At 36.2% G+C, this 26730-nt stretch overlaps 1 protein-coding gene across 1 annotated transcript in view; it reads left to right on the plus strand.

Annotated features, from left to right (window-relative positions):
• Positions 1 to 887: 887 nt before the first annotated feature.
• The window catches only part of ITSN2 (intersectin 2), an 83540-nt gene continuing 57697 nt past the window's right edge, over positions 888 to 26730 (plus strand). Inside the window, exons 1-16 of the mRNA XM_006767595.2 lie at positions 888 to 974; positions 7988 to 8080; positions 9009 to 9072; positions 10118 to 10281; positions 11860 to 12066; positions 12208 to 12304; positions 13603 to 13742; positions 14990 to 15053; positions 16091 to 16228; positions 16671 to 16756; positions 17456 to 17718; positions 18474 to 18623; positions 20846 to 20986; positions 22217 to 22304; positions 23828 to 23967; positions 24988 to 25068. Coding sequence (XP_006767658.1) covers positions 944 to 974; positions 7988 to 8080; positions 9009 to 9072; positions 10118 to 10281; positions 11860 to 12066; positions 12208 to 12304; positions 13603 to 13742; positions 14990 to 15053; positions 16091 to 16228; positions 16671 to 16756; positions 17456 to 17718; positions 18474 to 18623; positions 20846 to 20986; positions 22217 to 22304; positions 23828 to 23967; positions 24988 to 25068 — 1947 coding nt within the window. The 5' untranslated portion in view covers positions 888 to 943. The remainder of the gene's footprint in view (positions 975 to 7987; positions 8081 to 9008; positions 9073 to 10117; positions 10282 to 11859; positions 12067 to 12207; positions 12305 to 13602; positions 13743 to 14989; positions 15054 to 16090; positions 16229 to 16670; positions 16757 to 17455; positions 17719 to 18473; positions 18624 to 20845; positions 20987 to 22216; positions 22305 to 23827; positions 23968 to 24987; positions 25069 to 26730) is intronic.

Consider the following 26730-nt stretch of genomic DNA (forward strand, 5'->3'; position numbering starts at 1 on the left):
GTTACAATTCGGTTTATATAACTCAGTATATTACTATAAATTTGTTAGGTCTTCACTCTCCCTAACTTTTCCTACCCTTGAGTTTCAAGGAAAAAAAATTTAATTTACTCTGAGTAAATGAATGAATTTAGGGTTCAGATTTATATTGCACTCTCCCTTCCTGGGCACCCAGAAAGCCATTTATTAAAAACCCACTGTGTGTCAGGCAGTGTACTGTATTATGTTTAATACTTTAAAAAATATTCCTGCAAAGTATTTTTACAGATGAATTGGAGACTCAAAATAGGTTAAATAACTCTTCCATGATTACAGCTAGGAAAATAGCAGAGTTGGGATTTGAACCCAGAGCTATTAAATTTCTGAATTTCCTCTCTTCAAGTTCAGAGCACTTGCCTAGAACATTTAATTATGTTTAAGTAAAACATACTTCTAGACCATTTTTCTAAACCTGTGGAACTTGATTAAATAGCTATGCTATATTCATTTTGGGGATTTTTCTCGTTTGGGGATTTTTTTAAAGAAGAGTGTTATGGATTTCATTGTTACTTACATTTAATTTATACAGTTGATTTTTCTGAAATAATTTCTTGCCTAGTTATAACTTTCCTCTTTCCCAAATTAATTTCTACAAAATTGGTTCATGCCAAGAGTTTATTCAGTATTTGCTATTAAATATGTGACTGTTTTTCTTTTAAATGGTTCCATTTTAAAGGCCGATCCATTGCCCAACAAAATCTCCTCCCCTCTCCCAAATGTAAATTCTGCCTGTTCAGCTGCAGCAGAAGCTCTGCATTGTTTTCTGTTGGAAGTGTAAGCTGAAGGGGACAGACATTCCCACTGCTTGGCGGGTGCAGTAAGCTGTGATCTGCCCTTGTTGTATTATTAATGGCACAATGTTTTTATGTTGCAGATGGCTGAGAGCTAGCAAGGAAAATTCAGGAGCATGATGGCTCAGTTTCCCACAGCTATGAATGATAAGCGTAAGCAGCTTTGTGCTTGTAGGAAGATAAAGAGGTTATGAGATTGGGGTGGGGCGGGGGGGGGGGGGAGTAGAGGTTATAAAATATTCTTTTGTGATATTTTTCTTTAAGTGTAAAAATGCAAAACTTAAAGTATTTTTTTTAACCTAAAGTGTTCTTATTGAAAATATTTGGGCAGTTTATTTCAAAACACTGCATATAGCTTCTATTAGAATATTATGAATCCCTCAACTCATTGTAAGCATGTTCTGCTGTATCATCTGGAATGTGTGCTTAAGAATAACTTAAAGCCATATTGTGTTTGATGTATAAAACTGGAGGACAAAAACCAGAGTGCTATGAGCAGCAGACTATTAAAGGTGTTTTTTATAGCATGGGATGATTGTAAATTGATTAAGCCAATAATTGTAGTGATAATGTGCTCTAACAAATTTGGGAATTTCTATGCCCCATACAAAGGAATTTGCATTAAAAACAGTTTAGTTATAAACTTCAACCAACATGTTAAGCAGGTTTATAAATAAAATGAACATAATAGCAGTACAGCAGGTCCTCAAATAATGTCCTTTCATTCAATGTTTCAATGTTGATGAGAAAAAGAAAATTGATTCCTACCCAGGACCGCTATCTGTGTAGAGTTTGCATGTTCTCCCCATAGCTGGGTTTTCTCTGGGGACTCCAGTTTCCTCCCACATCCCAAAGACGTGCATGTGAAGTGAACTGGGTGTCTAAATGGTCCCAGTCTGAGTGAGTGTGGGTGTGGGTGTGAGTAGCCCTGCTATGGAGGGATATCCTGTCTACCGTCTTGAACTGCCAGGAGAGGTTCCAGCCACCCAGGCCCTGAACTGGAATAATCCAGTTGGAAAAGAATTCTCTTTTTGGTTTTATTCATCTTTCATAAATATATAGAGCTCTACATTTATTTCAGTGTTTAGTATTAGAAGTGTTTTGGGTCTTAATTTAGAAGTTTGGTGACATTGTTGTGACCAAAAATATGCCATAGGAACTTAACTCTTGTTTATATCAGTTCACCTATGGAAACATTAGTTTCATTACACATCGTTTTGCTTAAAGTCACGGTTTCCAATAACCTATTGACCATGTTAAGTTAGGGCACACTGTACATGCCCAACGTTTATTCATTTTGTTTCTTGCATTTCCTTAAACATTATGTTATTGTTTTAATGGCTCATACCATTTGAACTTATCTCTGAGTGCCCTAGACTAAGCTGATTGTCAAAATGCTTCTGACCTGTTCCTCAATTTTTGCCACGTCTACTTTATTATCCTGAAACTAACCACAGACTTTTGGACTTCTTTGGTTCTTACAGAGCTGCATTATCTAAGATAGTAGCCACTAGCTACATTTGGTTATTTCAATTTCAATTTAAATTAATAAAAATTAAGTAAAATTAAAAATTCAGTTCCTTAGTCACACAGCATATTTCAAGTGCTCAAAGCCACTCGTAGCTAGTGGCTGTTGTTAGTGCAGACACAGGACTCACCATGGGTTTTGTTTCCTCACCTGTAAAATGAGGATATTAATAATACACAATGTTAAGGTACTGGTGGGAGTCAATGAATTATTGTATATAAAGTATCTGAAGGGTAGTCAGGGCTCAGGAAAGCTGAGCTGCTTCCATCTTTGTCATCCTTCGTTATTGTCATGTTTTACCATCATCATTTTTCTAGAGTCATATAGTAGTAAATCAGTCTGTAGCCACACTATTTGCCTTCCTAGTCACAAGAATCGTGACATGTTAATTTATTTATTTTATAATAAACTGATAAACTAAGTAGGTGTTTTTTTTTACTGTGAATGTGGTATTTCTTTATTTAGAAAGTGTGTAGGTGTAGCTATTTTAGGTTTCTAGTTCTTCAGTACATATGTTTCTTTATTTTTAAATCTAATCTTAAAACTTGTCTTTAAGAGAGGATGCTTATAGATTTTTAATCCAATCATTTAGGGCTAATAGTGTGTGTGTGTGTGTGTGTGTGTGCGTGTGCGTGTGCGTGCGCGTGCGCACGCAGTAAAAACTATGTGACCTGGGCTTAGCAATACATTGCTTAAGGCAGACAGTCATTACATGGAAGAATTAGTGTTTCTTTGGCTCTAAATAATTTATTGGAGGTGACATTGGTTAATAAAGTGATGTAGGTTTCAGTTGTATAATTCTACAATATAGCATCTGTATATTCTATTGTATTGTGTTCCCCACCCCAAGTCAAGACACCTAAGTATGTATTAAATCAAATATATCATAGTGTTTTGAATTATAGTGGACACCTACATTTTAATGGTAAGTATTCCTGGAAACAACTTTGTAAGGGAAATTTTTTTATAATGTAGGCAGCAAACATACATGAGTTTATATACCTAAGCATATTTAGTTTCTTATTGGTAGAAGGTGAATTTGTAAAGTAGTCAGAAGTGAAAAATAGATGGTTATGAGCCACATTGAATGTATTGAGCTCTAAAGACTTGCTCAGAGGGCTGGTATAATCGTATGTGAAGGATAGACCACAAACAGATTGTGGCTTTTGTGCTCCCCAAGTCCTGATCTTGCCTGTCTTGTTTTCTGCTCCCTCTTTTATTCATTCACATGTTTATTCCTCAGTCACTTTTAAGTGGGTACTTGGCTGGTTCTGGGAATAGAAAGGTAAACACACAAAGCTCCTGTTCTCCAAGAGCTGATAGTCTGGTAGGACAGATGGAGAGAAAACAATTACTGCACCTTTCTAAGTGCTCTGGAAGCATGGAGTAGCCTCTTGAGAATCTAGAGGAGGAAGCAATTAATTTGACCTGCAGGAATTAGCGACCTCCTAGAGGAAGTGACATCTGCCCTGAACCTTGAAAGATAAAGTTTGAAATAGAATGGGGTGGTGTGACTGTCCAAGTCAAGGGATGTTATGTATATGGGATTTGTTAGGATTTACTTTTCTGAGATAGTGGTATATCAGCATTTCTTTTATCCTAGGTTGTTGTTTTTTTCTCTTGTTATATATTAAATATATTTATAGTAGTGTCAGTTAACATTGTTTCCCCTATTTGTTATATCACCCATGTTCAAAATTTTTTTAAGGTACACTTCCAAGGGAAAATTTGGTTTCTTTGACACGTAAAAGAGACTCATATTTTTATATTTAAATATCCATTTAGATGCATCTCCTTTACATTTTGTTACTTATTTTTAAATGACCAAAATAATACTGCTAAAATAATATAGATATCAAAGTAACCAGGAAGGTAATGTGGGTAGTAATTAAGAGCACGAATTTTAGGGCTATAATTCTAAAGTACAAGAAAATTCTAGCTATAAGTTATATTAGCTGTATAGTATTAAGCAAATTATCCAACCACCCAATGCTTCAGTTTTTCCTTCTGTAATACAGGTAAAACCTAGTCCATGTAATTGTTATAAAAATTAAATGGAATATTAATATACTTAGCATGGTTGCTGGCATAAAGTAATACTCAGTAGATAGTAGTTGCTGCTTCTACTAAGTACTGCTATTACTCTGCTCATGTTAGACTTTAAAAATAAAGGATAGAGAAGGTTATTTTCCTAAGATAGCTGGTCAAGAGTTGAGAGCAGAATGGTAAAGGGGATGAAAAAAAGACCTGTGTGAGTTAGGTGAGATGAACTCATCTTTTAACAGGATAAACGTGAAGGATGTATGCATCCTTAGGAGAAAGAATTTTCTGATACTGGACCATATCATTCACTTTGACAGCACTGTTGGCCAGGTGTCCAGAGTTGGCTGGGAGGTAAAGATGGAGCAGACTATTCTGTGGAGGGATGGAAAGAAGAGGAGGCCGTTTGCAGCCCTGGCTACACAAAAGAACCACCTGGAGAGCTTTTTAAAATTCTGAAGCTTGTACCGCATCCCCCAGAGATTCTGATTTAATTGTTCTGCTAGAATCGCTTCCCCCTGCCCCCAAAGCTCCCCAGGTGATTCAGCTCGGGGTGGAAACCTCTGGCGTAGGACACTGGCTAGTCAAGTATTGCCTGGGACTACATGTACCATTCTTACAACAGTCCTAGGTAAGGATTCATGGAAGACCTGTCTAAGTCACAAAACTGGTTAGCGTTAAGATAAGGGCAGAACCTCCCTCCACCCTAGTCCTTTATGCTCCCCTGTGCTGTTAACAAAGGAAGAGGGCAAAGGTGTATTTGGAGTAGTAGAAGTTGAAAGAATCGGTCTTATTTTTTTAGAACAAATGGAAAGGATTGTCAAAAATCATTGTTTGCTTGTTTTCTGTGGTTTGAGAGAACCTCAGAAATGTTCAGATTTAATGAGCCATTTTCTGTTTTAACATCTCTAACAAAAGAATACTTTCCGAGGAGTTGAATCCCTTTTCAGTAACAGCCCTAACTTTCTCAAACATGGTTGTCCTGTTCCTAATTCCTATAGGATATCAAATCACTGTATTCTACATAACAGCTTTTAAAAATACTTAAAGTGGCTACCATGTCTTTTTTAAATCTTTGATTCCTCTGGCTTAATATTTTAGTCTTTTAACTGCCTTATAGAAAAACTAGAGGCCAGTGCATGAATTGGTGCACGGATGGGGTCCTGCTGGCCTGCCCCTATTGGGGCGATGGGCCCGGCTGGCCAGAGGAAGGGGCCGTGGGCGGTCCTGCCCCCTGGCTGAACTCCCAGTTGAACTCCTGGTCGAGGGGGCAATTTTCATATTAGCCTTTTATTATACAGGATATTTCTAGACCCTTCATTTTCTTGACCACATTTTTTCCTGTAGCTACATCATTGTTCTTGTTGTTGTGTTCACTCATAACAACACTAAGTCTTGTTTCAAATTAGTGGTTTAAATTCATATTTTCTTTTTTCCTGGATCCCATTTAAATTATCAAAGAAAACATTTTGTTTTTAATCTGAGGTAGCTTTAGGACATAGGAAAGCCAGTGTATCAGAAACTTTGAAGAGTTTCCAGAAATTATGTAGCCGATTAGATTGGATTCAATACAGGCATAGGTACACTTCCATTAAATGATACAAAGTGTAAAGGCATAGGAAATTTGCATCCGGTAAGTAAATGGACTAATGTTTTCAGCAAAGCTCTAGAGTAAAGGGGGCTGGAGTTCAGAGTAGACCATGGGACTGATGGCAAATCAAAGGATTTCCATACTCCACCAATGGAGTTGGACCATTCTCTACAGAATCCAATCTCAGACTTTAAGGATACAATCAGTGCTCTAAGTAAAGTGGAGGAATGTAAAATGTATAAAATGATGTTACAGAAATCAGTTAAGATTCTAATGAATACCAAACAACAAGTGAAGACTAGCATGTCAGTCTGGAGTAACTGGGGCCCACAGACCCAAGGGGAGTATATACTTACTCAGCTGTTTCCTGTGGGCATCAACTAAAAAGACTGGGGATGGTGCAAGAGACCAGAATGAACCCCCACCTAATATTGCAGGCAACTGTAGGGGGGCAGGCACAAAATACCATGCAATTTTCTGCATCCTTTTCTTCTACTCAGCAAAGTCTTTTAAAAAATATATATTTTATTGATTTTTTTACAGAGAGCGAGAGGAATAGTTAAAAACATCGATGAGAGAGAAACATCGATCAGCTGCCTCCTGCACACTCCCTACTGGGGATGTGCCCGCAACCAAGGTACATGCCTTTGACCGGAATTGAACCCGGGACCCTTCAGTCCACAGGCCGACGCTGTATCCACTGAGCCAAACCAGTTAGGTCTCAGCAAAGTGTTAAGCTACTGTGGTCACTGGGGAAGGTGTTAGCGAAGACCTACCCAAGGTCACAGGCAGAGACACATTGCTGGGGTAAGGGTAGAGGAAAAAGCTCTGTCACTGAGGTGGGGAGGGAACTTCTCGGACCTCAGAGTCTGTACTGGTACCAAGTAGAGTTAATGTTCCTACTGCTGTTGGGGGAGAAGCAGGAAAGTCCTTCCCAAGACCAAGGAGGAGGAGACGCGAGGAGTTTGGATGCCATGGGATGGAGGGGCCAGAACTTAGAAAGCCACACCCCTTGGGTCCGGGTACACAGGGCCTGCCTAAGACTGAGTGTGGATCAGGACCAAATGGTAGTCAGAGCTGTCTTGGGGGTGGCAGGCTCAGCAGTCAGTTAAATGTAAGGTGCCTCCAGTAGTTGAGGAGAACCACAGCAGAGCATTTACCTTTGGGAAGCAGGCTCCAGGGCCAGTCTGGAAGTTAAAGGTTATTAATGCCACTTCTACCCTCAAACCTCTCCGTGTCGAAGGTGTTTCCCCCTCAGATTCCTGGTTGTTACTCTCTGCCACCACAAAATCTAGGTGTTCCATTTGGCTATAACTTCACTGTGATCCAGAAGGGTTAGGTGAAAGAAGGTCAAGGATATTTTCATACACCTAAACAGAATTAACTTTGAATCCTCTAAATCCCATTTTAGCTGAGCTGCCTGAAGCTGGAGGATGTACCAGCCAGGCCTTCCTGCAGTTGCTGTTAGAAAGAGGGATGCATCATGTCCAATAATGGTCAGGCTAGAATCCTGAATTTTCACCGTAGATCTCTGTGTTCCCTTGGGCCAGTCTGTCTATGTTCTCGACTATATCATTTCTGTTGGACAAGCAAGGCTTTTGGGTTCGTCTCACTTTGTTAGTTGTGGAATTCAGCTTGACCCATTCCAAGGATGCTTCACAGTTTAACCTGGAAAATACTGGAAGTTGTTTTCTAGAGTAAGAGTTCCTTGAGGATGGTAACAATATTTTATTCATCTTTTTATTTCCAGTATTTATCTTGTTGCCTGTTTCCGGTGAGTGGTGTACAGTAATAGTTCAATAGATGTTAACTGGATGAACGAGTGAAAAGCCTTGGGGCTGTGCTATATGTTTGTGATAGAGCTTTACTCTTTGTGTCACTTGGGTGTTAAGTACTGTCATTAAATGGGCATTTGTGATTCATATTTACATTTTAGAATTGTGTATTTTAAGCATTCTCATATATACAGTATAATTTCTTTGTCTTCCACTTATGTTTTAGGAGGGCCAAACATGTGGGCTATTACCTCTGAAGAACGGACTAAGCATGACAAGCAGTTTGATAACCTCAAGCCCGCAGGAGGTTACATAACAGGTTTGTGTTTATATTTTATTTGTGACTTATGCTCCTTTTCATGTCATATCTTAGAAATAGTTTTGATTGCTGTTAAGTTTGTATTAAATGGTAAAATTTATACCAAGATGAAATATTGCCATTTGCAACAACATGGGTGGATCTCGAGAGTTTCATGCTACGTGAAACAAGTCAGATAGAAAAGGACAAGAACTATGTGATATCACTTACCAGTACCCGTGAGATATAAAACAAAAGCAACAAACTTTATTACTAATGACACAGCTGTTAACATGAGCATTAGCATGTTTCTGTCAACCTCCCTTGTACCCTGAGTCACACACAGACCATGCAGAGATCCCAGAAGGATGCTACACATGCAGAGATTGTGTTGTAGGAGAGGAACACTGAGGTGGAGGAACCCACCATGTTTTAGCAAGTGGTAAGCTAGTTTATTCTTTGTCCCAGAGGAAAACATTACCTCGTCCTTCAAGATAGCTCACTGTAAACCCAATTCTGAGAAATGACCCAGGTAGAGAGTAGTTAGGATTTCCCATTGTTAGCATACACAGCTGTATATATAGGATTGTGAGAAGATCCACGGAGAGCTATTTAGAACTCTTCTAAGGAATGGTGTTTTAAACTATACATTTTATTAAATAGAAATATATCTAATAAGACTTCAATTATTGTGAAAAAACTGAGATAAATAATGTAATCGTTTATCACTGATTAATCATATAACTAGTGACTTTTTTTAGAACATCTAAGTCTTATTAAAGTAATATAATAATTTTATATATGTATTTCTGTTTAATTTTTTAGTAATTGGAATTAAAATTATAATAAATCAATAACATTATTGTTGCCCATTATTATATTATTCAGAGGCATTGGAATAATTCCGTCCAGTAATATGCTGCTTGATTTTTGTTTTTATTGCCTTCAGGTGATCAAGCACGTACATTTTTCTTGCAGTCAGGCTTGCCGGCTCCTGTTTTAGCTGAAATATGGTAAAATAATTTTGTTGTAGATGATCTTAAATTTCCAATTGTCTGGTTTTGTTTTGTTTTTAATACAGTTTAACATAAAATTGTTTTTACTTGTAATCTGTTATTAAGTAAGAGTATTTCTTCAGCTTGTTAGAAATACATTTGATTGAGTAAATGATTGAAAATCAATTGGGGTTTTATTCTATAGGACAAATTTCTAATTTCCTTAGAATTTCTAAGGAAAGAAAATGTATACATTTTCATCGAAAAACATTTCTTTATAATTTGACAGAATCTCAAAATTTTCTTTCTGTTATTTTGTAGTTTCATTTATTTCATTATCTACAAACCCAGAGTTATTCCTCTTTTCTTCTGTTCCTACCTTAAAGAAATTATGCTTTATGATATCTATAATAACATTTGTTTTTTAATGTACTTAAAGAAAATACCAATTTCTACTCCATTTTTCTCTCCACTTGCAATATTCCCAGCTTGGCCAAGTACCAGGCATATAGCAAGCATTCAATAAATATTTGAACAAATGAATAAGTTTAGAAGGATTATCCTTTTCTAAAAAAATTCTAACCCAAAGATATGTTTTTATTGATTTTTAGAGAAAAGGAAGGGGGAGAGAGAAAGAGAAACATTGATGTGAGAGAGAAACATTGATTGATTGCCTCCTATATGCACAGGGGAATGAACCCACAACCTAGGTTTGTGCCCTGACCAGATATCAAATCCGCAGCTTTTTGGTGTACTGTATGATGCTCCACCCAATTAAGCCACCCAGCTAGAACAAAAGGATTATACGCTTGAATAATTTTTTTCCATTTGCATGATGGAATTAATTTCAAAAGTCTCTAGATTCTATATAGACTAACAGTATTTTATTATATACTATTTCTGGTCAGTATTTCTTAATGTATAGGTTCCCGCTTTTTGAGATACGCATGCACATACTTAATTGATGATCGATGTGTGAATGCTACATCATTGTTTTTATTTTATCATCCTCAAAAGTAATGTTAACACTATGTACAATCTACCCACCTCATTGTCCTTTTAGGGCTTTATCAGACCTGAACAAAGATGGGAAGATGGATCAGCAAGAGTTCTCCATAGCCATGAAACTCATCAAACTAAAGTTACAAGGCCAGCAGTTGCCTGTGGTTCTCCCTCCTATTATGAAACAACCTCCTATGTTCTCTCCATTAATTTCTGCCCGTTTTGGTATGTATTTATTAATTTAATTAGCTGCATTTGATAGTTAAACTCGATTCCTAGGCATAATATTTGGTGATCAAAAAAGGATTTGTTGGTATAGAATGACAATCCCCAGACTCCAAGTTAATTTCATGTCTGAGATAAGAAATATTAAATTCGCTGCCATACAGATGATTTTGACTTTGGGTTGTGGGCACACAGTGCAATATACAGCTCTTGTAACATAGAAATCCATACTTGAAGCCTATATGATCCTATTAACCAATGTCACCTCAATAAGTTTGACTTTTAAAATGATAATAATAAAATAAAGTGAAAATTGCTGTCATAGCTAGGGTGTCCATGTATCCCAGTTTTCATAGGACAGTCGTTATTTATGTCTGTTTTCCTGACTTCCATCTGGTTAGTGTGCCCTTTCATAATTTCAAGTTGGATGTTAAATTATAATATCCCCCTCGCTATAGCTGATCCTAAATACTATTCTTAATAAGTTTCCTCTATATTTTGTATGAGTAACAGAAAAAATGTGAACAGTTTTAAACTCACTTGAAATAGTTTAATTTGGGAGGGCGTAATTTAAAATTATACATAAGTAGAAATTCCTTTAATTTAAAGGTTAGCCAGCTAATTTTAGGGCTAAAGGTTGAAGACTTTGTGCTAATTAATTTACATATTCATCAGAGATAACCAGTTTTCCGTTCATTTTCATTAGCCAATTTGTTACTAATTATATGTGAGAACCACTCATTGAAATGGAATATTTAACTAGATAGCTCTGTGTACCTGAAACATGTGCCTCTACGCCAAATGTTAGATCTTAAAATGCTAGCTAGCTTCTTTCACTATTGTAGTGAACTCTAGAGATAAATACCAAAGCATTGTGTGACTATATTTATATAATGTACTTAGTATTCCTCAGTTAGTAAATGAATAAGAGTTGTCACTTTGTTCCTTTGGGTGGGGGCAGTTTGGCTGTGTGTGTGTATGTGTGTGTGTGTGTGTAATTCTGTGTGTGTGTGTGTGTGATGGTGTAACTGCGGTGGAAGACAGGGCAGTTTTTATAAAACCGAGTAATTGCACATAGCATTTATTAATAAATAGCTGTGTGCTGAGTCAGCTGGGTCATTGCTGCAGAGCGGAGAAACAAATGAGTCCTCCCAGGTTCTGTTTTGTCTGGGGAATTAGGGTTAAACTGGGTGTGGGCTCACAGAATGTCTCTAACCTCCTTCCCAATTCAGTAGCACTGTATTATCCTCACATTGGATCAGGTGATACAGCCTCTCTTTGAGGATACTAATATTTAATTGGAAAAGGCTGCTTAATTTGGTCATGATACTGGAAGAGAATTTTTAACTCCTTGGTAGGCATTTTCTTAGTTCACACAGGTCAGACGATTGATATTAAAAGCAGTAGTTAACCTCCCTCACTGCTGGGGTAAAGCTGCTTTTGTGTATTTTTAAGACTAGTTTGCCCACAGTGTTCCTGTGAATATGGGGTCTGCTCATTGCACTATAAACTTGTTTTCTGGCATGTGTTTTATAACTGATTTACTAGCACTAGAAAATATGTTCTTTTTGCCTTTAGGAATGGGAAGCATGCCCAATCTGTCCGTTCCTCAGCCATTGCCTCCAGTCGCTCCTATAGCAACAGCTTTGTCCCCTGCAACTTCAGGGACCACCCTTCCTCCCTTAATGATGCCTGCTCCCTTGGTGCCTTCTGTTAGCACTTCATCCTTACCAAATGGAACTGCCAGTCTCATTCAGCCTTTATCCATTCCTTATTCTTCTGCAAGTAAGTGCTTTATGTCTGATAAATCAGTAGTTCATACGAAGAAAGAAACTGTTCATGTTCCAATAGAGGCAAATTTCTTTCATAATTTGTAATATTGTTTAGTGTGAACCTTTTTCATTTTTTCTTTTCTTTTCTTTTTAGCATTGCCTCATACGTCATCTTATAGTATGATGATGGGAGGATTTGGTGGTGCTAGTATACAGAAAGCCCAGTCTCTGATTGATTTAGGATCTAGTAGGTATGAATACTTAAGCTTCCAACTTTTTATGTTTTAATAAGGAGTATTTAACAAATAACTATTTTTTAAATCTCTGAACTTATCCAGGTTTTACTTTATAATGGCCAAATGTAAACAATTAAGTTAAATTTACTTATTTATAACTCACATAAAATAATTGTTTTTATTTTTAGAATTATAAATGCCTGTGGTATTTTACCTTTGAAAAAATGTTTCATGTAAACAAAAAATATTTTGCTATGTTTTTAATCAGTCAAATTTTTTGCCCAGAGCTACATATTTTTCCTTTAAAAAAAAGTATGCTTTTAAAAAATCTTATAACCATTGTACATTCTTAATTTCTTTCTTGAGCAAATTCTTATGCTTGAGTATTCTTTAATTTCAGAAAACATTAATGTTCATTCCTCACCCCTTCTATAAATCACAATAATACCCTTTTTTTATAAATTAAAAAGTTTTTCAATTACGCAGACATTCAGTATTATATTAGCTTCAGGGGTATAGCATAGTAGCCAGACATTTATACAGTTTATGAAGTGATCCTCCCCAAAAAATCCAACACCCCCTGACACCATGCATAGCTATTACAATATTATTGACTGTATCCCTATGCTGTACTTTACATTCTTGTGACCATTTCTGAACTGCCATTTTTACTTCTTAATCCCTTCACCTTTTTCACCCAGGCCCCCACCTGGCAACCATTGATTTGTTCTCTGTATCTATAAGTTTCTTTCTTTTTTATTTGTTCCTTTGTTTTTTAAATTCCACATATAAGTGAAATTATATGGTATTTGTCTTTGACTAATACCATCTGGGTCCATCCATGTTGTCACAAATTGTAAGATTTCACTCTTTTTTATGGCCTAGTAATATTCCATTGTATATATTGACCACATTTTCTTTACCCAGTTGTCTCACAATAATGCTCTTTAAAGCAGTGACCCAGAAGAATCTTTGTATCCTAGCTTACTCACTGAATGAATAACCTTTTTTTTCTTAACATCACTGAACCATATAAAAGCTGGGACAGTAATGCCTTTTAAGTTTGTCAGGAGGATTAGAAGTAATATTTGTAAAGGCCCCAGCATATTATGGGGCCTGGTACATTGTAGGTTCTTGATATATGGTATTTGCTTTCCTAAGAACAAGGATAATTGTTTGAATTTTTTTCAGTATCAGATACAAAAGTAATTACTGTTGTATTATAGAAGATATTCTTACTATCTGCCTTACAAGGTTGAACTAAATATATTTTATTTAGTAACATAAAATTTTTTAAATAAATTTTGTTATAGCTCAACTTCCTCAACTGCTTCACTCTCAGGGAACTCGCCCAAGATTGGGACCACAGAGTGGGCAGTTCCTCAGCCTTCAAGATTAAAATATCGGCAAAAATTTAATAGTCTTGACAAAAGCATGAGTGGATACCTCTCAGGTAAGTGGCATACAATGCTTAAGAATGTGAGTTAAAGTTTTTTTAAGTGGACTTCTATTGAAGAACTTTGAATTTGTACTTTATAGCTCATCTAAAATTTTAACATCAAAAAAATTTGGCAGGCATTGGATATATGCAAATAATGTAAGTTGTATAAAAATTCAAAAATGGATATAAGCTGATGGTTTTCTTCAAAGTTCTTACAATGAAGTCGAGCACACAGATGTACATGCAAAAGACTTCACCCGTGAGAAGATCAAAGCTCATCCTCCAGAGTAGGGAGTGAGTGGAGATGCTCACACGACAAGAGGGAGTGTGTGGGACTTAGCCTCTACTCCCTGCGAATCCCTGTCCTCATGGATCTTTCTCTACTTGCCCTTTCTAAAGGCACATGAGCATTGCTTATCCTTTAGTGCTCAAAGGTAGCCATAAAACCTGGCCTTAGACCCCCATAGAATATTGAATGCATGCTAGAACAGACATCCAAACTTTACTAGTTGAAAATAATGAAGGGGATATAAACAGAGGGTAATAGGCAAATAGACTTCCCACCTTCTGACTTTCCCCTCTCTTCACTCATCAGTGAAGTACAATGTAGGCCAAGCAAAATAAGTGTTTAAAAGTAATAGAGCTTTAAAGTGCTAGGGAACATAGAATGGGATATATTAATACTGATGTGATCAGATAAAACAGCTATAGGAAGGTTTAGGTTGGGAATGTACATTTGGGAATCACTAGCCTCTAGGTGCTATTTACAGTCATAGAAATGAATGTGAATACACAGAAAAGAATGTCCAGGACAGATCTTTGGGGAGTATCAACATTTACAAGTCATTTAGAAGAGGAAGAGTAGAGACAAAGGAATGATCAGCAGGGAGAGATCTGAAAAGGCTAAGGAAGCAGTGCTTTGGTTGCAGTGGTGTGCCAGGAGGCTCCAGACTAGAAGTTGGCCTCTAAGTACTTTCTATACTGATGGCTCAATCCTGCATCCCAGTCACTTGTGTATGGTTAACTTCTGAGCATTTGGCTCCACTAATTCTGATTTTAAATTCTTTGGGGACAGGGAATGTGTTGTTTTGATATCTACTGAATGCTCAGTGCCTGGCACATGGTAAAAATTTTTATGATAAAAGTTCCCAGGATAGCAACAGTGTTATTTTACAGGTACAGCTATTTAGGTTTGTGTGACTTTAAAGAGGCTAAAGAACTTTCTTTTATTTTATTTTTTGTTTTTCCCACTCAATCAGGTTTTCAAGCTAGAAATGCCCTTCTTCAGTCAAATCTTTCTCAAACTCAGCTAGCTACTATTTGGTAAGTTTGCCCATTAATTGTGATTTTTAACTATACATCCTCTATTATAAGATAATGTTTCTATAAAAGTTTGTGACTCCAAGATGTTCCGTAAAAGTAGCTGCTTGAAAGTTAACACAACCTTGAAAGCAAATAAAATTGTGCAAAATGTTATATTCATGAGAACTTTGCAATTAATTATTTTATAAGTAAAACTAGTTTGCCTTATATAATGCCTTTTATGGAGAATTAGAAAATATCTCATTTTTAATGTAGAATTAAATGTGATTTGAGTCCTGGCCAGTGTTGCTCAGTGGTTAGAGGGTCAGCCTGCACACCATAGAGTAATAGTTCATTTTCTGGTCAAGGGCACGAATCTGGGTTGCAGGTTCATTCCCCACCCCCAGTGGGGGCACATGCAGGAGGCAACTAATCAATGTGTCTCTCTCATATCGATGTTTCTCTCTCTCTCTCTCTCCCTCTCATTCTCACCCTCTCTAAAGAGCAATGGAAAGAAATTTCCTCAGGTGTGGATTAACAAAAAAAAATGATTTGCTAGGTGAATTAACCATGAAAAAAGGCAGTCCACATTTTCAGAAGGAATAGTTTTCTTTCTATTTAAAAGTTGTTGTTTTTTCTCTCTTTAGTGTTTTGAAATTAAGGGTAAAAATTAACTCACTTTTCTGTATCTCTACATTTTACTAAAATATGTTATTATAACTATTTTACTATAATTCTTTTTTTAAAAGATTTTAAAATTGATTTTTAGAGCGAGAGGAAGAGAGAGGGAGAGAGAGAAATATTGATGTGAGAGCATCAATCGGCCACCTCCTGCTGCATGTCCCCTATAGGGGATCAAGCCCGCGACCCAGGCATGTGCTCTGACTGGGAATCAAACTGCCAACCTTTCCATGCATGGAACAATGCCCAACCAATTGAACCACTCTGACCAGCACTATCATTATTATTGTTTTAAAAATAAAAAAATTGAATTATTTTGAAAATATTTGATTTCAAACTGAGACTTTCTCACTTGTGAGTTTTCACATTTTCTTTAGGAGTCTGGCTGACATTGATGGGGATGGACAACTAAAAGCTGAAGAGTTTATCCTTGCGATGCACCTCACTGACATGGCCAAAGCTGGACAGCCTTTGCCTCTGACTTTACCTCCTGAGCTGGTCCCTCCATCTTTTAGGTGAGTGCCCTTCACCCCTCAGGTGAAGAGGGGTGGTTTTGATCACTTGGCAGACATGAGTACTACTTTGGGATTTCCACTAGTTTAGTGGAGAGTTAAACATTTACACTGACATTTGATTTTGGAATTTAATGAATTACTGAGAAGGAATAGATATTAGAAGTAGTTGTGTTTTCATTGTTATCGATAAGAAAACTGATGACTAAAGAGAATAAATTTACCCAAAAAAACAATTGGCTGACCCATGATTTGATCAGATCGCTCTGGCTTGACAATCCATACACTGCTGTTCATTATAACTACGGACCATACTGTGTTTTAAATATCTTTAATATAATGTTCTAAATATTAATTTGCTCTGGTCATAGGTAATCTATATAATCTAGTCTAAAAATTCTCCGACTGCATGACGCTAAATTTATTTGTTGTTTGCTTTTCTTAGAGGAGGAAAGCAAATTGATTCCATTAATGGAACTCTGCCTTCATATCAGAAAATACAAGAAGAGGAACCTCAGAAAAAATTACCAGGTAACATTGAGTGTCTAAGTTGTATATTTATAGTGAGTTCTCTTAAATTTTACCATGAAATGCAAATGAATATTCAGAATTTTTATATTTTAAATATTTTATATGCTATACAAGAAACTATTTGATAAATGGGGTGGATTTTGACATCAATGAAATTAAGATTGTCAAAATTAAGAGAGTATGTATGTAGGAGGAAGAGACAATGTGTGTATTTGGCAAGAATTAGCATTATACTTAAAGTGTTTCTCCCACTTCAGGAGAAATCATTAGAGCAAATTTTGCAATGAAATCTTGAATTTTTAAAAATAGTTTAAATATTAGTTGAAAAGTACATATGTAGATATTGAAAAATATTAATAAGTTAATGGCACATGTCAAATAAAATAAATATAGCCATCCAACTTTGGTTGTCCTTAAAGAAATGTTGAGAAAAAAGTTGAAAAGTATTTTTATTGGCAGAAATAGTTAAAATTATTTCTCTCTTGGGTGGATTCAAACTTAGAAATCTTTTTTTTTTCTAAAAATGAATATTCTTAGAGCAGAAATAGTTTACTATTTACATTTGGGTTAAAATTATCCCTAGGAGAAGTATCCAAAGAGTAATAGCCAAATGGTCACAAGGCATGTGTATGTTGAAACTGAATTGCAGGTTAAGCAGGCTCTTCATGTGTGAGGATGCTTATAATGTACCTTATTTAGTTACTTTTGAGGACAAGCGGAAAGCCAACTACGAGCGAGGGAACATGGAACTGGAGAAGCGACGCCAAGCCCTGATGGAGCAGCAACAGAGGGAGGCAGAGCGGAAAGCCCAGAAAGAAAAGGAAGAGTGGGAACGAAAACAGAGAGAATTGCAAGAACAAGAATGGAAGAAACAACTTGAATTAGAAAAACGCTTGGAGAAGCAGAGGGAATTGGAGAGACAACGGGAGGAAGAAAGGAGAAAAGAGATAGAAAGACGAGAGGTTATTTTTAGGTTATTTTATTTCCTAAGAAAGCAATTTCATTTAATAAGTGACTATATTTTCTTCAATTAAAAAAATGGTTGGTTTTATTGTGGCTTATCCTCGTTCATACTTACTTTATACAAATCTGAATCTTGCCTGTGAGGGGTGTTCAGGGCCAATAAATGGTAAGAGAAAGCATGTCTTCAGGTGACATCCCAAAGGAGAACCGATTGCAGAGAAGAGTGAGGAGCTAAGGTTAGTGAGCCAGGGGAAGAAGTCAGTTTGATCGGGTCATCAAATGAACACAAGCTTAGGATCCAGAGTTAAGAGGCCAAGGAATTGGAGAGGCAGAAAGAGGAGAGTGGGGAGACAGAGGTCTAGTGAGGAATCAAGAGGCTGGGCTTGCACAGGTCCTTGGGATAAACAGTGTTGTGTGGGGTTCCTAGGAGGACAGGCTGTGTTTTAAAGGGTTGGGGATGGAGCACCGTAAATTATAAATAATATGAATAGAAGTTGTTTTCTTCCCTGGTACCAGAAAAAGGTGCAGTTATTCCTAGGAACATATTTTTTACGAAATCATCCTTTTGTTTATTAAAAGAAAAGTAACTTCCCTGTGAGTCAATCCATAAATCTGATGGATGCAGTCATTTTTGTGGAAGTTCTGCCCAGTTACCCATAGGCACTCAATTCCTGCCTCACTTTTGTCATCTCATCGGTGTTTGAATGATGCAAAATTGTTTATGGAGAAATTAACTTTAATTCATTATTCTCAGGCTGCAAAACAGGAACTTGAAAGACAACGTCGTTTAGAGTGGGAGAGAATTCGCAGACAGGAGCTCCTCAATCAGAGGAACAGAGAGCAGGAAGAAATTGTGAGGTTAAACTCTAAAAAGAAGAGTCTTCATCTCGAGTTGGAAGCACTGGTATGGCTAAAGTTTAAATGAAATTTATCTGAATGATGCTCGAGTTACCTGTTGAGTAATGTCATTGTTTTAAAAATCCATCTCATGACTACATCATGTTTTAATGCAATTAAACAGTTATGTTTTCCTATGTGCTTTTTAACTGGACAGTATAGTTTCCTAAAAAGGGGTAACTGGATCAAAGTGCTGAGAATTATGTGTGGTCTCAGTTTAAATGCTGGCAAACCGTGTACTCTTGGGCAGGACATTTCCCTTCTCTGTGCCTTACTTTGCCCTTCTATAAAATAAAAGAAAGTGGTGCCGGCTCAGTCATGGTCTGTGGAAGGCGGCCTACAAAGGGATAGCCAGGCGGTGGGAGTGGGGAGCCATGGAGCCAGGGCAGTGCTCGCCCTTCCCAGTTCTTCCCACCTTCACAGTAGGGAAGCTCCACATTTGTCTGTCTTACTTTTAGTGGCATTTTATCTAAGATTTGCTTGGAAAAAATGATTCTACTGCTAAAAATAAAAAATGATTAGAAACTGCTGACGTAAGTGATCTATTACAATTCCTTTTAGTTCTGTAAGACTATAGTTATTAGCTAATATTAGCCATTATACTTACTATATTTTACACATCAGATGTCAGAGGGTCAGGTTATTAAAAGACTTTGAAATGCAGAGTGAAAAACTATAAAGGATCTGGGTAAGGCATACTATTCTACTAGATCCTAGAATCACAGAAGTCTGATCTAATGGTGTAGTAAGGTATTGCAAAAATGCATTGTAACCATGTGGTAGAGCCAAATTTAGATCTTAATTTATTTATTTGGTGGGTAACTTGAAGTAGATTTTTTAAATTATCACAATGTTTTTAGTTATAAAGGTACTATATTAAGCCTTCAAATGTGTAGGAAAGCATACCACAATAACTTTTTTTTATTTTTTTCTTTATTGATTAATGTAATACCTTAATACCACATTTGAATACCACAATTATTAATCATGCCATAGTACTACAAAACAGGCCTAAAAAACTTCAGTTTCTCTATGTATCTATGTCTAAACCATCATCTTGACTATATATTTTTCCTTTAAAATATAATGGGAGACTATCCTAAGATTGATGATTTTTTCCTCAAGAACTGGGTAACACACCGAACAGTAGTATAGATTATTGTGTAGAGTCTGAAAAGATCCAGAACCTATGCTTACACATGCTGAAGATAACATAAGCTCTAGGATGAACACAGCATGTGTATCTTTCGTGTATACTTCTCAAATAGGAAATTTTGATTATTCATGATCTTTTTCCACCTACTGTATTAGTTTGCTAAGGCTGTCATAACAAAATACCACAAACCAGTGGCTTAAATAACAAATTTATTTTCTCACCATTCTTGAGGCTATAGGTCTAAAATGAAGGTATTAGCAGGTTTGGTTTCCTTAGAGGCCTCTCTACTTGCAGATAACCGCCTTCTTACTGAGTCCGCAGATGGTCTTTCCTCTGCTTCTGCATTTCTGGTATCTCTTTTGTGTCCAAATTTTCTCTTCTTATAAGGACACCAATCAGATGGTCTTAGCCCACTCATATGACCTCACTTAACCCTTAATTGCCTCTCTAAAGTCCCTTTCTCCAAATACAGTCACATTCTGGGGTACTGGGGGTTAGGCTATAACATGAATTGGGGTAGACACAGTTCAGCCCATAACACCTCAACCCTCTTCTTAGCTTCCATTGGAAATCTTTGCTCTCTACTTCTTTTCTGCTTCTCAGAAAGAACGGGGAGAGGAATATTGTTATAGGAAGAGAATTGTAGCCAGAAAGGCCCTCCTGGACATTGTCTGATTAGAGGACATTAGATGGCAGCAATGAGGTTAGAAATAAGCTCAAAGAAGGCAATGCTAATGCTGCATGCAAAATTTATTCCTTGTTATTCTTTAAGCTTGTCTCTATTTTAATATTATAAATTAGTGCCTCAATGCTGAACTCAGAAGAAGCTTAGTGTGTTATGTTTGTACTTTCTCATCCTAATATATGGGCTCTTGCACTCTGAAAATGGTGCATTTCCTGCTAACAGTTCTCTTGAGTCAAAAGATAGAACTCAAATACATACTCCACTTGGTTTTAAACATATATCTTAGACTGAGTATAAATGACATCTAAAAATTTAAGTAGAATATTTTCCTGATAACATTTTCTATTAGCATTTTATGTTGTCTTATATTTGTGTGCACTTCCTGTAGAATGGCAAACATCAGCAGATCTCAGGCAGACTTCAAGATGTCCGACTCAGAAAACAAACTCAGAAGACTGAGCTGGAAGTTCTGGATAAGCAATGTGACCTGGAAATTATGGAAATCAAGCAGCTCCAGCAAGAACTTCAGGTAAGTCCTTTGCTGCTGAATTGTCCTTACGCATGAACCGTAATTAATAATTCTTCCTAGTAGCGTGGTTTTGAATTTTGGTATCAAGAACCCCTTCAAGTCTCTGATAGACCACCTTCCCAGAAGGAGGTGAATATACACAATCTTTTGTATAATATCAGGAAGTTCAGTGACCACCTAAAACTCTGGTAGACATCTGGTTAAGGTCTGCTTAATATCTATACATAAATGGACATTTATCATTTTGTGTTTTAAGTTTATATATCTTAAATTAAGGTTATTGCTACTACTTTAGGAAGTTTTGACTTAACATTATTCTTTTCAGAATTGTGGAAGAATGTTGACTATGTCCTTCAGGGACTTGGTAATTCTATCCTGTACTTGTGCATTAGGATCTAGTTCATTTGCCATAGTTTGCAGAATAGGGACTCTGAAAGCATTCTGGATCTCTAGAGTCCTCTTAGCAAATTTCCCTTTCTATATGGACTAGCAATTAATCAGCTGTTTTTTTCACTTTGTCACCGTGGATATAGGCAAAGATTCAATAACATTTCTCATCTGATTTAAACCTGCTTCCTTAGTTATCCCTGAGTTATTAGTCCCTCTTTGATATACACTTATTTATTCTGGAGTGTCATGGCCTTCTTACACATACCACGTAGCAGATACCAAAGGCACCTCTTCGCCTGGGCCCACTGCCATCCATCATTGTGCTGAAAAGTTTAAGGCTCCAGTTGTACCCCATTAACAATGGCTTTCTTCACACCTTTTAATTTCAGCCAGCCATTCATAAATGGATTTATGTTTAAACATTTGTATTTTTTGTTTGTTTATTTGTTAATCCTCACCTGAGGATATTTTCTCCAATGATTTTCAGAGAAAATGGAAGGGAGGGGGAGAGACAGAGAGAAGGAAACACATCGATTGTTTGCTCGATTGATTGCCTCTCACACGCGAGCCTGCAACCAAAGTACGGTGACTGGAATCGAACCCTCAGCCCTTCAGTCTGAGGGCTGATGTTCTATCTGCTGAACAAAACCGACGGGGACTAAATAATTGTATTTTCAGTCATGTGTACTCCATTCTAGTTTATTCATAATTTGTGAGCAGTTTACAGCTACATATTATTCCTATGCTAAGTTTTAAGAGTGATCAAATCATGTTTTGAAGTTTGCAAAAAAAAGTATAGGCTTACAGTTTTAATCAAGCACTACTTTTTCTTTTTATAAGGAATATCAAAATAAGCTTATCTATTTGGTACCTGAGAAGCAATTATTAAATGAAAGAATTAAAAACATACAGCTTGGTAACACACCTGGTAAGTCTCTAAGGTTTGTTTTGCCTTTTATTCTTTTCTGAATGACTGACTGTATCAGTATATTCTGTTACTTTTTAAGATAGCATTATTCTGTTATAAATAACATTTTTTGTCTGCAGTTAAAAATTTCAGATTAATGTGAAAAATATCACAGATGTTAGAACATTATATTAATAAAAATAAGTAATAATTGTGGTATGTCTTCTTATCTTGATAAGATTTTTATTTACATATTTCAAATATTAATCAAATAAAATGCCAGAATACAATTAAACAAGATCTAGGTTTGGCTCTAACTAACACAAGACTGTACATTTTGGCCATATTCCTGCATGAATTGTAAAGAACTGTTTTGTAGGAGATGTTTACTAAATTTAAAGCAAATTGTTGAGCAATGTAGACAATATGAGCCCATTAAAATCCTTTGGAAATAAATATTGATTATGCACATATCTAAATGTAAATCCTAAGAGGGGAATAAGCTGGGAGTTGAGATAAAGGGGAGTTTTTTTACTCTTTAATGTAAAAGAGTAAAGTGCCTTTCTGAAAGTGCTTTATTTTACACTAGCTTTTAAAAATATTTTATAGTTTTATACTAGATGTTTATACTTTAAAAATATAATAGTTTAAATATGTATGTAAATAGATAGTAAGATTGCTATTTTAATTTATTGTAATGTAATCTGCATTATATATTTCTTTTTTAAAAAAATACATTTTTATTGATTTCAGAGAGGAAGGAAGAGGGAGAGAGAGATAGAAACATCCATGATGAGAGAGAATCATGGATCGGCTGCCTCCTGCAAGTCCCCCACTGGGGATCGAGCCCACAACCCGGGCATGTGCCCTTGACTGGAATCAAACCTGGGACCTTTCAGTTCCCAGGCTGACACTCTATCCACTGAGCCAAACCGGCTAGGGTTGCATTATATATTTCTATCTAATTTCTCTATCCCTGCCTGACTCTGTAAGAAAGGTTATCTAAAAGGAAGCCCTCTGTTCTTACTTCCTTGGGAACATTACTAAATAATCCAGTTTGTAATATTAATTGAGTCCTTGCTATGAATATTCCCCTGTTCGTGGAAGCACGAAGAATATATAGAAAGCTACTTTGACAGTAGCTGCTGTTAATTGAGTATTTACTGTGGGCCAGACTCTATACTAATGGCTTTATATCCATCACCTCATAAATGAGATCAGAGATATGATGCCCATTGTATAGAAAGAGAGCCTGAGGATCAGGTTAGTGAAAAGCCTTACCCCAAGTGGAGCACCACTTCAAGTCCTATACTGTTTGAGTACAGAACCACTTCTTACACATTTCTATATGAAGAGCTTCCCAGGATCTGATTTGAAAGGGGCTAATGACCACTGAGTTTTTATCTCTTCAGCTGATCCACATTATACATGTACATTCTTTGTCTTTCTCTAGTTAGACCAATTTGACCAGACAGCAAATGCCAATTACTTGTAAAGAAATAGGAATTTCTACCAAATGTAAACTGTCTGATTCTGTATTTCAGATTTAGGAATGAGTCTACTTCATAAAAAATCATTAGAAAAGGAAGAATTATGCCAAAGACTTAAAGAACAGTTAGATGCACTGGAAAAAGAAACTGCATCTAAGCTATCAGAAATGGATTCATTTAATAGTCAACTAAAGGTATTTATTATATTCTATTACATTCATTTTTAGTTAGCTGCCTTCTTGCCTTCCTTATTTTGATCTAATAGAATGAATATGTGAAATTATTTTTATAGGTAGTACATTTTCATAATTTATTTTATAATTTGAGCTGTACTAGAATTGCAAGATTGTTTTACATGTTCTTTGTAGATGTAAACATTGTGTCATGTAACTAACCATCATTTACTATAGTTTTCAGTTTTTGATGACTGTTTTTATTGGGCATTTACACATTTTAAGAATTGCCTTTGTCAGTATCAAAGAATGGATCTCAGCCAGCATGATCTTGGGCAAAATTCTAAAATCGGGAATATGGAAAATTTATAATAGTCCTGGTAGAAGCTCTTCTAACACACTAAATTCTTTTCTTGTTTCTTTGTTACAATTTAATTTACTTAACCTTTGTGAAATAATATAATAATCAGTGAAATCTAAAGCATACTCTGGCACTATAAACTTTGCATGAAAATAAGTTCATGATTCATTATTTGCTGCAGTGCAGAGCAGAAGTCCAAATTATATATTGTATGCCTATCATTCTGTGAAAAATTAGTTGTATACTAAAACTATTCCTATGAAAGAAGATATGAAAAGCTAAAAACCAGACTGATGGCACATCATTCAAATGTGGGAGTTATTCCTTTCTAACTGAGCATAAAGGTTTCCTTTTCTAACTGAGCATAAAGTTTTCAGAGCATAAAGTATTACATAGCTTTCAGGCAGCTATGTGACTTGTATCTTGCTGACTATTTAGAATAACATGACACAAACTCTAGAATAAACAAATAGAGAAAAGAGGTGATGTGGGTTCAGTTAAGGAAGAGAAATTTGAGGTGTGTATTAATAATACATTTCACACACGTATATATTTAGAAAAAATATTTAACCAAATAATTCGTCATTGTTGTACAGACAAGCCAGCCAAGTTAACTTCCCTACATTATTTTTTTAATCTGTGCATAGTTTAATTGGCTTTTTATCTGCCTTATCTTGCAGTGTGGGAGTATGGATGACTCTATTCTTCAGTGCCTTTTGTCTCTGCTCAGCTGTCTCAACAACCTCTTCCTCTTACTTAAGGTTATTTTCTAATATCTAGCTCCCTTGCTTTGAGTTACTTTACTGTTTGTTTTTTTTTTAACTAGACTATTTTTTGCATTTATCTGAATATCTTTGTTTGAAATAACATGTACTATATAGACCCTTTTTCTTCCTGCTTGCTTGAATATCCTTCTGCTATCTAACTGCCTGTTTGAGTCTAATGCCAGAAATCAATATGATTGCCTTTCTCATAAGGAGCCCAGACACTTGGAAATATCACTGGATTCCCTTACATCATCCCGTGAGCTGGGTTAGCTGATTGGATGATCACTGATTGAATTAAAAGGAAAGCTAAAGGAGTGCGAGATTAAGTCATTTACCCATATCACTGAAAATAACTGTTTAAAATAAAACTTCTACTTTCTGAAATTTAGGACTAGGTTATATCATACATATAATGGGTGGCTGCTTTCTAATACCACTTTATGGAATGATTTTAACCTATAATGCAGGGGCAGCTTTAGTTACATCCAGTTACCAGGTTTCATGTTTAGACATGCTTGCACTTAAGATAAAAATGTTTAAATCACATGTATAAAGAGCTCACTTTGTCATATATAGCATATGGGTATTTAAAATACTCAGTGAATTCCTGTTTTAATATACAGCATGTCCTCAAATAATGTTTTATTCAATGTCGTTTTGTTATAACATTGATGAGATACCATAGAAACTTAACTCTTGTTTATAACAATTAGCCTATGGTAAAATTGGTTTTTCTATACGTTGTTTCACTTAAAAGTTGAAGAACCTATTGACGATGTTAAGTGAGGACTTACTGTAGTTTAAAAGAAAGGTGCTTCAACTGTACCATGTGCTAACCATAGTAGATTTTGACTGCATTGAACCGGGGACTAAAATGGATGGCTGTAGGCAGTAGTTTGCATATGCACAGCCAAGACAGGGATGTGATAAATAGAGCTCATTTGTTACCTAAGCAAAAATAGGGCAAATTGGAATGACAGCATCAGCTTTTCCTTTGTGGTTATAGCAAAATGGCCAAATTATCTGATTTTAGAACTTTTGCTACAAATTACACAAAAATTTAAACTTAAATATCTTTGTCTGTAAAATGGGTTTAATGATGACTTGTGGATTATCATTCTTTCACATAACATTTGATTCTCCACAGGCCAGCAGATTATTCTTACCTCTTGTTTTGCTTTTTTTGTTCTGCTTCCTGCCTTCTAGCCTTTCACTGCTTATTCAAACTTGCACCAGGGGCAATTAGAAAGCTCAAAGGGGATGAGACCTATACTGTCAGAGTGGTCAGGAGACTGGCCGTGGTGTCACAGAAAGCAAGAATAGAGTCCCTCTGTAATCGTCATGGTGAAGTGATACAGAGCAATCAGTTAACATAGTGATGAAAAAGACCCATGGAATTGTCAACAAGGAGACCTTTGAAGATCTTTCTGAAAGTGCCATTTCAGTTGAGTGACTAGCAGAAGCAGGATTGCAACAGATCAGGAGTGGGAGTTGAGGAAGGGTTGAATGTGAGCAACTTTTAAGAGGAGAGTGAACAGAGCATGAGGTCAAAGGAAAATTTTGGTCTTTGGAAGAAAGACTTGAAGGATAAAGGGTACAAAGTTTGGTTATGTAAGATGAGTAAGTTCTGGGATCTAATGTATAGCAGGGTGACTG

Source organism: Myotis davidii, unplaced genomic scaffold (assembly GCF_000327345.1).
Source record: "Myotis davidii unplaced genomic scaffold, ASM32734v1 scaffold238, whole genome shotgun sequence".
NCBI lineage: Eukaryota > Metazoa > Chordata > Mammalia > Chiroptera > Vespertilionidae > Myotis > Myotis davidii.